This window comes from Oncorhynchus masou, chromosome 3, assembly GCF_036934945.1.
Source record: "Oncorhynchus masou masou isolate Uvic2021 chromosome 3, UVic_Omas_1.1, whole genome shotgun sequence".
Taxonomy (NCBI): Eukaryota; Metazoa; Chordata; class Actinopteri; order Salmoniformes; family Salmonidae; genus Oncorhynchus; species Oncorhynchus masou.
Window position 1 is genome coordinate 14,740,016 of NC_088214.1, and position 13,718 is coordinate 14,753,733.

Below are 13,718 nucleotides of genomic sequence, written 5' to 3' on the forward strand. Positions count from 1 at the left end.
AGTTAGTCAGTCCGTTCGTCTAGGGGGCTACATGACATAAATACAATATTAGTAGCCTAGTGATATTTGTTGTTGTTGAATTTCATTCAAACATAAACGTCAAGCTCTGTGAGCATCTAGGCTAGCCTACTCTAAATGTCATGTAACCTTGTTATCAGTGGATAAGTGTCCCCATCTAGTACCTCGAAGGCAAATGTTCCACTGCATCTCAGGTCCCAATGGGAATACAGCAAAGAGTGAATGTGGGAGTTTCAGAAAATAACCTGTCTGAGTTCATATCAAATGGTTTGTTTTCATTACAGGAAAGACCACACACTGTTTCAACCCTTGTAGTAGATGTGTGTTTTTACAAGGTTATAGAAACCTTGCAGGCAAATATCCCATGATGTAAAATTTTCATTTGTAAAGTCCCATTCAGATAGAATCTCTTATCTCTGTCCCAGGTCATCCACGGTTCTTCAACCAGCTGTCTACAGGGCTGGACATCATTGGGCTGGCTGGGGAGTGGCTCACCTCCACAGCCAACACCAACATGTGAGTCATACACTGCTGTTTTTGTGTGCCTAAAGGTCTGTTGACATCACTGTGCTGACTAGCCGACGTTCTCAGGATTCTTGTTGGTATAACGATACAGTCGGAAAGGAAATATGATGATTATAGTTTGCGAGAAAGCCCCAATGGGTTGTTGTTGACATTTCAAGGATTTACGCCATGTAGCAAAAATAGAATCAAATCATTAGTTCTCAGTTAGTGTGGCTCTCCTCATATCTGCTCAGTTACAGTACCTTGGGGTTGAATGAAGGCCAAGGCCTTTGATTGGCTAGGTTAGAGAGGTTTAAGATGGCGGTAAAGAGGTTTAAGATGTCGGCCATATGGGCTTGTTATATAAAATGTTTGTTTTTTGATGTGACTGCTGTTGGCACTGTACCAACTGTGTATTGAACAGCAGCCCTGAATACCAAACATCTCGGAAAACACGCACACACCTACACACACACTCACGCACACACACACATAGACACACACATGCCCCATGGGCTGGTTAGATTGTATATTGATCAGAGCTCAATGTCATGGTTGTCTAGTCTGATAGAGGTTATGAAGCCCTGCAAAGCTAAACAACACCAGATACAGGACACATCATACAGGACACATCATACAGGAGCGTGAGTGTGTGTGTGTGTGTGTGTGTGTGTAGGTGTATGCGTGTTATCTGAGATGTATAGTATAGGCTACATAGGCTAGGCTATGGGCCTACCATTGCAATTGTGACATTGGCTACTACAACATACATAGTAGCCATAGCCTTGACACTTAATATCACCAATATTACAATAAGTGCTCTATAAAGTGAACGCATTATTACTACTCACCAATGTGTAAGCTAGGCCTATTAGAATCATACCACTTCACATGCACATTGATTCTGTCTGCAATTTTCTGCCAGGCTCCCTCTCTGGCTTTTGCAACGACGGATGTATGACTTTTTTTAGTAAATGGAACATATTTGTTGTATTTTGTTAAAATTGTTTATTGTTCTAGAGTAGTGAAATTTTGGTCTCTTTCTTTTGACTCCATATCTATCATTTTCTCCATCATCGACATGTGGACCTTTTTGAATATTGCGTGCTCGCGCCAGTTGTCAGATCAACCAATCTGCTCTTCTCTTAGTCTAATAGCTTAAAGGGGAAGCAGCCGTTCAGGAACCAATAACTCCTGGACTACCTCACCTGGTTAAAACAAGCCGGATATGTTCAGGAAATCCTGAATGAGTTAAATCATCTTTCTGGAATACTCCTCTGGACTACAAGAAAGACCATAACAACACAGGAAGAGAGGAAAAATGTGTAAATAACACAAAACATGACTATCTATGAGAGACCAAATGAATAACAACAACACAAAACATGACTATCTATGAGAGACCAAATGAATAACAACAAGAAGACAGGACTATGAGAGACCAAATGAATAACAAAAACACAAAACATGACTATCTATGAGAGACCAAATAAATAACAACAAAACAAAATATGACTATCTATGAGAGACCAAATGAAAACAAGAAGAAGACGGGACAATGAGAGACCAAATGAATAACAACAAGAAGACAGGACTATGAGAGACCAAATGAAAACAACAAGAAGACAGGACTATGAGAGACCACATGAATAACAACAACAATACATTACTATTTATGAGAGACCAAATGAAAACAACAATACAGGACGATTTATGAGAGACCAAATGAATAACAACAATACAGGACTATTTATGAGAGACCAAATGAAAACAACAACAATACAGGACTATTTATGAGAGACCTGTCAGGACCCGGTTTTGAACCTGGGTCTCCGGAGTGAGAACAGTCACTTAACCAACTGAGCCACGAATAGTCAGCAGAACCCAGAAGATGAGGCAGACACAGCAGTACTTAAGACGGTGTATTTAATAAAGAAAAATCCTAAAATACAAAAAATGGCAAATCCAAAAGGTGGTAGGAAAAACACAAAAAGACCTCAAAAGAAACTCACCAAAAAATAAACAAAAACAAAAAACAGAATACCACAAGAACTTCACCCGGAATCGACAAGAGCACACAGAACACTAGGGCAGGGTGCTAACATACAAACACAGAGCACAGAACTGAGGGAAACAAAGGGTTTAAATACAATCAGGGGAAACGAGACACAGGTGCAAACAATAATGGGGATCAAGGGAAAAACACAGGGACAAAAAGCACAATGGGGACATCTACTGACAAAAACCCGGAACAACCCTGGCCAAATCCTGACAGAATCCCCCCTAGGAACGGCTCCTGACGTTCCTACCAGCTCTCTCAGGGTGGAGGACCCTGAACTGACGAATGAGGTCAGGGTCCAGGATGTCTTTGGCAGGAACCCAGGAGCGCTCCTCAGGACCGTAGCCTTCCCAGTCCACCAGATACTGCCAGGACCGCTGCACCCGGCGGGAATCCAGTATCCGGTGGACGGTATAAGCCGGCTGGCCTCCAATGACACGAGGCGGAGGGGGAGGTCTGTCTGCCGGGACAAGGGGAGAAAAACAACAGGTTTTAACAATGACACATGAAATGTGGGATTAATCTTAAGGGATCTGGGTAAGTGTAGGCGATAAGAAACTGGGTTAACTCTCCTGGCAACCTTGAAGGGACCGATGTATTTTTGGGACAGCTTGCGAGACTCCACCCGTAGAGGTAAGTCTCTTGTGGAAAGCCAGACTCTCTGGCCGGGGCGCAGGGTAGGCCCGGGACGGCGACGTCTGTTGGCTTGTTGTTGATACCTCTGTGAGGAACGCATCAGATTAAGACGGGTCTTCCTCCACATAAGCCGACAGTGTCTGACGAACCTCAAGGCTGAAGGCACTCTGACTTCTGCCTCCTGGTCCGGGAACAATGGAGGAGCATAGCCAAACTGACACTCGTGCGGGGACATACCAGTGGAGGAGGAGCGCAAGGTGTTGTGCGCGTATTCGGCCCAAACAATAAAGGATGACCATGTGGACGGGTTGTCACGAGTCATACATCGGAGGGTGGTTTCCAGCTCTTGATTCATCCTCTCTGTTTGGCCGTTGGACTCCGGATGGTACCCTGAAGATAGACTGGCAGAAGCCCCCATGAGTTGGCAGAAGGCCTTCCAAAACCTTGAGGCGAACTGGGGACCTCTGTCAGAAACCACATCTTGAGGAATGCCGAAGACTCGGAACACATGATTAATTACCAACTCAGCCGTTTCCTTGGCAGAAGGTAACTTAGTCAGAGGGACGAACCTGGCCGCCTTTGAAAACCTGTCGATTATGACTAGGATAGTAGTATTGCCATGGGATGGAGGAAGTCCAGTAATAAAGTCCAATGAGATATGGGACCAGGGTCTGTGGGGAACAGGTAAAGGGTGAAGGAGTCCTTGAGGGCGGAGGTGAGAAGATTTGCCCTGGCAGCACACGGGGCAGGCATTGACGAAAGTGGCAACGTCTTCTCTTATGGTAGGCCACCAGAACTTACGCTGGATGAACTCCAAGGTGCGACCTACGCCCGGATGACAGGTGAGGCGAGAGGAGTGCCCCCACAGAAGGACCTGAGTCCTCACTGCCTTGGGGACAAACAACCGATTGGCAGGGCCTCCTTTAGGGTCCGGTTCGCTAGCTTGAGCACGTCTCACAGTATCCTCAACTTGCCACGAGATCGGAGCCACAATCTTAGCAGCAGGAAGGACAGGCATGTCCGTGTCATCTCGAATGGCAGGAGCGTAGACTCGGGACAGGGCATCCGGTTTGAGATTCTTCGACCCGGGCCGATAGGTGAGGATAAACTGGAATCGATTGAAGAAAAGAGACCATCTAGCTTGTCTAGAGTTCAATCGCTTCGCCTGCTGGATATACTCCAGATTTTTGTGGTCCGTAAGCACTTGAAACGGGTGAGAAGCCCCCTCGAGCCAGTGTCTCCATTCCTTCAATGCCATCTTAACCGCTAGGAGTTCACGATCCCCCACATCGTAGTTCCTCTCAGTCGGGGTAAGCCGGTGTGAGAAGAAAGCGCACGGATGAAGCTTCTTGTCTTCACCCCTCTGAGACAGGACAGCTCCAACACCAACCTCTGATGCGTCTACCTCCACCACAAATGGTTCATCCGTAGTCGGTAGTATCAGGATGGGAGCAGAGAGGACGCGCTGCTTGAGTCCTTGGAAGGCCGTCTCAGCTTCTCTTCCCCACACAAACCTTGCATTGCCACCTTTGGTTAAAGCTGAGAGAGGAGCTGCCACCAAACTGAAGTTCTTGATGAACTTGCGGTAAAAGTTTGTGAAGCCCAGGAAACGCTGAACATCCTTAACGGATTTGGGGGTGGGCCAATCCGCTACCGCCCCTACCTTCCTAGGGTCCATTTGGACTCGACCGGGTTCCACTACAAATCCCAGGAATTGTACTCGGGATGAATGGAATTCACATTTTTCCGGCTTAACGTACAGATGGCTGTCCAGGAGGCGTTTGAGTACTTGTCTGACATGCTTAGTGTGTTCTTGAAGGGAGCTCGAAAAGATGAGGATGTCATCCAAGTAAACGAACACAAATATGTTAAGCATATCCCTAAGCACATCGTTTATGAGCGCTTGGAACACCGCTGGGGCGTTGGTCAGGCCGAAGGGCATCACCAAGTATTCATAGTGACCAGTAGGCGTGTTGAAAGCGGTCTTCCACTCGTCACCAGGTCTGATCCGCACAAGATGGTATGCGTTCCGCAGGTCAAGCTTAGTGAAAACAACTGCTTCCTGGAGCAGCTCGAAGGCTGTGGCCATAAGGGGTAGCGGGTAACGGTTACGGACGGTTATGTCATTGAGTCCCCGGTAGTCGATGCAAGGACGTAATCCACCATCTTTCTTGGCCACAAAGAAAAACCCTGCTCCCGCCGGGGAGGTTGATGGACGCATGAGGCCTGCTTCCAGAGAGTCCTTGATGTAGGTATCCATAGCAGCTCGTTCGGGTGGAGATAGGGAAAAGATCCGACCCCTGGGGGGGCAAGTGCCCGGAAACAGGTCGATGGGGCAATCGTAAGATCTATGGGGTGGTAGCATGGTGGCCCTCTGTTTGCTAAACACCAGTTTGAGGTCATGGTAACACTCGGGAACTCGGGTCAGGTCGATGGATTCTAAAGACTCGGGAGTAGAACTCGGGGAATTCTGGAAAATACAAGTAGCTTGGCACGTAGGACCCCACTGCTTGATAGTGCCCACAGACCAGTCGATGTGAGGGTTATGGCTGTGAAGCCAGGGGTATCCAAGGACGAGAGGGAACTCGGAACAGGAGATCAAATGAAAGTTCATCAATTCCTGGTGTTGTGAAACTGAAAGTCTCAAGGAGGTAGTGACATGAGTGACAAGTCCAGATCCCAAAGGGCTTCCATCCAATGTAGTAACCCTCATGGGGTCACTTAGAGGTTCAGAGGGAACGCCATTCTCCTTCGCCCAGACACCATCCATGAAGTTACCTGCGGCTCCAGAGTCTACCAAGGCTTGAAGGTGAAGCTTGTGGTTGTCCCAGGAGAGGGTGACTGGAATGAGCAGACGGGAGTTGGACGGATGGGAGGAGGTTATGTTTCCCGTTACAGTTCCCCCGGTCTGTACGGGACAGAGCGTTTCCCTGGAGCCCGGGACACGTGGAACGGAAATGGCCCGGTTTGCCGCAATATAGACAGCGTCGCTCCCTCATCCGGCGGTCTCTCTCAGCCTGGGAGATGCGTCCAATCTGCATGGGTTCCGGTGGAGCCAGCGATGATAAAGGTGGGGACTCGGAGCTGGGACTGATAGGGGCTAGAGGTCTACGGTTGAGTTCTCTCTCTCTCAGACGCTGGTCAATGCGTGAGGCCAACTTGATCAGGGACTCGAGATTGTCCGGTGGTTCCCGAGTGGCCAGTTCATCTTGGATAGTGTCGGAAAGGCCTTTCAGAAAGCACACCGTGAGCGCCTCGTTGTTCCAGCCACTCGCTGCTGCCACCGTGCGGAACTGGATGGCATAGTCCGTCACGCTGCGCCAACCTTGATGGAGAGTCAGGAGCTGTTTGGCTGAGTCAGAACCACTGCTTGGGCCTTGAAACACTCGTTTGAATTCCTCAGCAAAGGCAGAGTAGCTGGCACAGCAGGAACTATGGGCATCCCACACAGCAGTAGCCCAGGCCAGGGCTTTTTCCGACAGCAGGGTAATGATATATGCGATCTTAGACCGGTCGGTGGGAAACGACGAAGGTTGCAGCTCAAAGGAGAGAGAACATTGAGTGAGAAAGCCTTTACAAGCACTTGGATCACCTGAGAACCGTTGGGGAGGTGGAAGACGAGGTTCAGCCAGGGGGTTAACTGCCATGGGTACGTGAACCTGAGGTACTGGGACGAGAACCGTTGCCGGGGTAAGTCGATCAGATATCTGCTTTATGGAAGTCAGCATCTCCGACAGAAGATGAGAATGTCTAGCCATTAAGGCCTCTTGCTGAACCAGGGCGGCTTCGTGGCGTTGGACAGTCTCCTGGTGGTGGGACAGCGTGGCAAAAAGGTCCTGGGAACTGCTGCCTCTGGGTTCATTTTTGGCTCTGTGTTTCTGTCAGGACCCGGTTTCGAACCTGGGTCTCCGGAGTGAGAAACAGTCACTTAACCAACTGAGCCACGAATAGTCAGCAGAACCCAGAAGATGAGGCAGACACAGCAGTACTTAAGACGGTGTATTTAATAAAGAAAAATCCTAAAATACAAAAAATGGCAAATCCAAAAGGTGGTAGGAAAAACACAAAAAGACCTCAAAAGAAACTCACCAAAAAATAAACAAAAACAAAAAACAGAATACCACAAGAACTTCACCCGGAATCGACAAGAGCACACAGAACACTAGGGCAGGGTGCTAACATACAAACACAGAGCACAGAACTGAGGGAAACAAAGGGTTTAAATACAATCAGGGGAAACAAGACACAGGTGCAAACAATAATGGGGATCAAGGGAAAAACACAGAGACAAAAAGCACAATGGGGACATCTACTGACAAAAACCCGGAACAACCCTGGCCAAATCCTGACAAGACCAAATGAATAACAACAACAATACATGACTATTTATGAGAGACCAAATGGATAACAACAACAATACATGACTATCTATGAGAGACCAAATGAAAACAACAACTATACAGGACTATCTATGAGAGACCACATGAATAACAACAACAATACAGAACTATCTATGAGAGACCGAATGACTGCCTCACCTGGTTCACCAACTACTTTGCAGACAGAGTTCATTGTGTCAAATCGGAGGGCCTGTTGTCCGGACCTCTGGTAGTCTCTATGGGGGTACCACAGGGTTAAATTCTCGGGCTGACTCTTTTCTCTGTATATATCAATGATGTCGCTCTTGCTCCGGGCAATTCCCTGATCCACCTCTACACAAACGACACCATTCTGTATACTTCCGGCCCTTCCTTGGACACTGTGCTAACTAACCTCCAAACAAGCTTCAATGCCATACAACACTCCTTCCGTGGCCTCCAACTTATCTTAAACGCTAGTAAAACCAAATGCATGCTTTTCAATAATTTGCTGCCCGCACGCGCCCGCCCAACTAGCATCACCACCCTGGATGGTTACGACCTAGAATATTTGGACAACTATAAATACCTATGTGTCTGGTTAGACTGTAAACTCTCCTTCCAGTCTCATATTAAACATCTCCAGTTCCATCCGTTTTGTTACCAAATCACCTTATACCACCCACCACTGCGACCTGTATGCTCTAGTCAGCTGGCCCTTGATACACTGGCTCCAGGTCATCTATAAGTCTATGCTAGGTAAAGCTCCGCCTCACTAGTCACAATAACAACACCCACCCGTTGCACATGTTCCAGCAGGTATATCTCACTGGTCATCCCCAAAGCCAACACCTCATTTGGCTGCCTTTCCGTCCAGTTCTCTGCTGCCCGTGACTGGAACGAATTGCAAAAATCGCTGAAGTTGGAGACTTTTATTTCCCTCACCAACTTTAAACATCAGCTATCTGAGCAGCTAACCGATCGCTGCAGCTGTACATAGTCCATCTGTAAATAGCCCACCCAATCTACCTACCTCATCCCCATACTGTTTTTATTTACTTTTCTGCTATTTTGCACACCAGTATCTCCACCAGTATCTAAAAATATATATAAATAAAAAAGACCAAATGAATAACAACAACAATGCAGGACTATCTATGAGAGACCAAATGAGTATCAACAACACAAGACAGGATTAATTATGAGAGACCAAAATGAATAACAAGCAGAAAACTTGAGCGTGCATTACAATTCCACCCACCCCCCCTGGTATACAGCGATCTTTAAAAACTTCTTAAGGATCGGTGTCCCGCACGCGGGTCAATTTCCGGGGGAAATGGTAGGGTGCGTAATTCAAATAAATTATAATAGTTATTATAGCCGTTAAACATTTAGGTACATTTAGGTCTTCTATCTGCTGAAAGCTTCAATTCTTGTTAATCTAAGTGCACTGTCCCATTTATAGTAACTATTACAGTGAAAACATGCCATGTGATTGTTTAAGGACGGCGCCCCAGATCCAAATACTTTTCCACCGGCACAGGTTTCATACATTCACATATAAAGATTAAATATTCACTTACTTTTTGAAAATCTTCCTCTGATTTGTCATCCAAAGGGTCCCAGAGATAACATGTAGTGTCGTTTTGTTAGATAAAATCATTTTTTATATCCCAAAAAGTCTGTATAGTTGGCGCCATCAATTTGAGTAGTCCACTCATTCAACTTGCAGAGAAAGGAATCCGAAATCTGAAACTTTGTTTCAACAAGTCAAAATACATTTGCATTTACTCCTCAGACACACTAAAATGTAATCAAACTATAATATTTATTTCGGAAATAAGTATGTTCAATAGGAAACTATTGTGTCCTCATACAACAACTCATATATTTTTATTTGTTTTTGAAGTTGCATAGACTGCTGACACCCTGTGGAAGGGACCTATTTTACAATATGAGCTTTCTCATTTCTAAGAGGATGTTCTCTCAACAAAAAAAATAAAATACATTCAGGTTGGTTTTTCTTTGGATTTATCCTACTATATCTATTGTGTTATATTCTCCTATATTATTTTAACATTTCTTAACAAGAGCACACTTAAATTCACACAGGACACAGAATACACACCCACTTTGCCAAAGCACAGCCCCCACACCACTAGAGGGATATCTTCAACCACCAACTTACCATCCTGAGACAAGGCCGAGTATAGCCCACAAAGATCTCCGCCACGGCACAACCCAAGGGGGGGCGCCAACCCACACAGGAAGATCACATCAGTGACTCAACTTTTGATCACTTTGTTTATGATTTGAGAGCAGTGTATGATTTTGAACACAGGTAAAACTGTTTTGAGGCGAATGGTTCATTTTGCAAGAGGAGTCAGAGGTTATGTAAATAGTGCTTGAAGATGAGGTTTTGTGTTTAATGTTTTCAGGAAATGGAGCACAGTTTCAGGGAGAGAGAGAATGAGAGACAGAGAGAGAGACAGAGAGAGAGAGAATGAGAGAGAGAGAGAGAATATGAGAGAGAGAGAATGAGAGAGGGAATGAGAGAGAGAGAGAGGGAATGAGAGAGGAAATGAGAGAGAGAGAATGAGAGAGAGGGAATGAGAGAGAGGGAATGAGAGAGAGAATGAGAGAGAGAGAGAGAGAGAATGAGAGAGAATGAGAGAGAGGGGCGGGGGGAATGAGAGGGAGGGAATGAGAGAGAGAGAATGAGAGAGAATGAGAGAGAGAGAGAGAGACAGATCCTTACCAAGTACAGGCTGAGTGACCACCGATTGGCAATAGAAACCGGCAGACATAAAAAAGACATGGCTAACCAAAGAGGAGTGTGTATGTGGTCACTGCATAACAGGGGAGGTAGAGACAGAGATGCACTTTCTTCTTTACCGTGATACATATTCCTCACAAAGAGATTCATTATTCACAGAAATGACTACATTTATTCCACATTTTTACAAATTGAACCCAGAGGAAAAACTAAAAATACTCATGGGCGAAGGAGCAATGGTGTAACGCGGTTCTTCTAACTCCTCCTCTGAAGAAGTGGAACAAGGATCGGACCAAAATGCAGCGTGGTTCGTTAGATACATCTTTAATGATGAAGAAAACACGAACAATACAAAACAACAAACGTCGAAAACCGAAGCAGCCCTGACTGGTGCAACAAACACAGAGACAGGAACAATCACCCACAAGCACACAGTGAAACCCAGGCTACCTAAATATGGTTCCCAATCAGAGACAATGACTAACACCTGCCTCTGATTGAGAACCATATCAGGCCTAACATAGAAATGGACAAACAACATAGAATGCCCACTCAGATCACACCCTGACCAACCAAAACATAGAAACATACAAATAAACTATGGTCAGGGTGTGACAGTACCCCCCCCCCCAAGGTGCGGACTCTGGCCGCAAAACCTGAACCTATCGGGGAGGGTCTGGGTGGGCATCTGTCTGCGGTGGCGGCTCCGGTGCTGGACGTGGCCCCCACTTCACCGTAGTCCTCCCCCCCTTGTCCGCCTCCGTGACCTCCTAGCCACGGCAACCCTACTAAATAACACGGGACAGAGGGGCAGCTCGGGACAGAGGGGCAGCTCGGGACAGAGGGGCAGCTCGGGACAGAGGGGCAGCTCGGGACTGAGGGGCAGCTCGGGACTGAGGGGCAGCTCGGGACTGAGGGGCAGCTCGGGACTGAGGGGCAGCTCGGGACAGGGGCAGCTCAGCACTGAGGGGAAGCTTGGGGCTGAGAGTAAGCCCAGTACCGAGAGGAAGATCAGCCAGGCAGTTGAATCCAGCAGATCCCGTCTGGCTGGCAGTTCTGGCAGATCCTGGCTGACTGGCGGATCTGGAAGAGTCTGGTCGACTGGCAGATCTGGAAGAGTCTGGTCGACTGGCAGATCTGGAAGAGTCTGGTCGATTGGCAGATCTGGAAGAGTCTGGTCGACTGGCAGATCTGGAAGAGTCTGGTCGACTGGCAGATCTGGAAGAGTCTGGCTGACTGGCAGATCTGGAAGAGTCTGGCTGACTGGCAGATCTGGAAGAGTCTGGCTGACTGGCAGATCTGGAAGAGTCTGGCTGACTGGCGGATCCTGGCAGACTGACGGCTCTGGCTGCTCCACGCTGACTGGCAGCTCTGGCTGCTTCATGCTGACTGGTGACTCTGGCTGCTCCATGCAGATTGACAGCTCTGGCGGCTTCTTGCAGACTGACAGCTCTGGCTGCTCAATGCAGACTAACAGCTCTGGCTGCTCCTTGCAGACTGGCAGCTCCTTGCAGACTGGCAGCTCCTTGCAGACTGGCTGCTCCAAGCAGACTGACAGCTCTGGCTGCTCCATGCAGACTGACAGCTCTGGCTGCTCTATGCAGACTGACAGCTCTGGCTGCTCCATGCAGACTGGCAGCTCTGGCTGCGCTAAACAGGCAGGAGGCTCCAGCAGCGCAGGAGAGGAGGAAGGCTCTGGCAGCGCTGGAGAGGCGAGGCGCACTGTAGGCCTGATGCGTGGTGCTGGCACTGGTGGTACTGGGCCGAGGACACGCACAGGAAGCCTGGTGCGGGGAGCTGCCACCGGAGGGCTGGTGCGTGGAGGTGGTACTGGGTAGACTGGACCGTGCAGGCGCACTGGAGCTCTTGAGCACCGAGTCTGCCCAACCTTACCTGGTTGAATACTCCCGGTTGCTCTGCCAGTGCGGCAAGGTGGAATAGCCCGCACTGTGCTATGCAGAAGAACCGGGGACACCGAGCGTAAGGCTGGTGCCATGTAAGCTGGCCCAAGGAGACGCACTGGGGACCAGATGCGTAGAGCCGGCTTCATGGCATTTGGCTCGACGCTCAATCTAGCCCGGCCGATACGCGGAGCTGGAATAGAATGCACCGGGCTATGCACCCGCACTGGAAACACCGTGTGCACCACAGCATAACACGGTTCCTGCGCGGTCTCTCTAGCCCCCGGTAAGCACAGGGAGTTTGCGCAGGTCTCTTACCTGGCGTAGCCATACTCCCTGTTAGCCCCCCAAGAAATTTTTGGGGCTGACTCTCGGGCTTCCAACCGCGCCGCCGTGCTGCCTCTTCAAACCAGCGCCTCTCCGCTTTCTCCCTGCCTCCAGTTCTTCCTTGGGACGGCGATATTCTCCAGGCTGTGCCCAGGGTCCTTTTCCGTCCAATATCTCCTCCCAAGTCCAGAAGTCCTGTGATCGCTGCTCCTGTGGCTCCTGCCTGTTGACACGCCGCTTGGTCCGTTTGTGGTGGGTGATTCTGTAACGGGTTTCTTCCATCTCCTCCTCTGACGAAGAGGTGGAACAAGGATCGGACCAAAATGCAGCGTGGTTCGTTAGATACATCTTTAATCTCGATACTACCCATCCCGTATCCGGGATCGTGAATACAGCCTCAGGCTCATTACCATAACGCAACGTTAACGATTTCTGAAAATCGCAAATGAAATGAAACTAATATGCCCGCTCTCAAGCTTAGCCTTTTCTTAACAACACTGTCATCTCAGATTTTCAAAATATGCTTTTGAACCATAGCAAATCAAGCATTTGTGTAAGAGTATTGCAAGCTAGCTTAGCATTTTGCGTAGCATTTAGCACGCAACATTTTCACAAAAACCAGATAACCAAATAAATAAAATCATTTACCTTTGAAGAACTTCGGATGTTTTCAATGAGGAGACTCTCAGTTACATAGCAAATGTTCAGTTTTTCCTGAAAGAATCTTTGTGTAGGAGAAATCGCTCCGTTTTGTACATCACATTTGGCTACTGAAACGAACCAAAAATTCAGTCACCAAAACGTCAAACTTTTTCCAAATTAACTCCATAATATCGACCGAAACATGGCAAACGTTGTTTAGAATCAATCCTCAAGGTGTTTTTTCACATATCTCTTCATTGATATGCCGTTCGTGGAAGCCTGCTTTCGTCTCAGAATCCCATGGAAAAATACCAGCAGCTGAAAATGACGCACCAATTTCGACGGAGGACACCGGGCGGACACCTGGCAAATGTAGTCTCTTATGGTCAATCTTCCAATGATATGCCTACAAATACGTCACAATGCTGCAGACACCTTGGGGAAATGATAGATAGGGCAGGCTCATTCCTGTCGCATTCACAGCCATATAAGGAGAC

General features: G+C 47.7%; 1 protein-coding gene across 6 annotated transcripts in view; it reads left to right on the forward strand.

Moving 5' to 3' along the window:
* The window catches only part of gad1b (glutamate decarboxylase 1b), a 36,617-nt gene that overhangs the window by 8,749 nt on the left and 14,150 nt on the right, over nucleotides 1-13,718 (forward strand). For all 6 annotated transcript variants that reach the window (XM_064932106.1, XM_064932062.1, XM_064932097.1 and 3 more), the window contains one exon: nucleotides 444-534. In XM_064932106.1, the coding sequence (XP_064788178.1) occupies nucleotides 444-534 (91 nt within the window). The remainder of the gene's footprint in view (nucleotides 1-443; nucleotides 535-13,718) is intronic.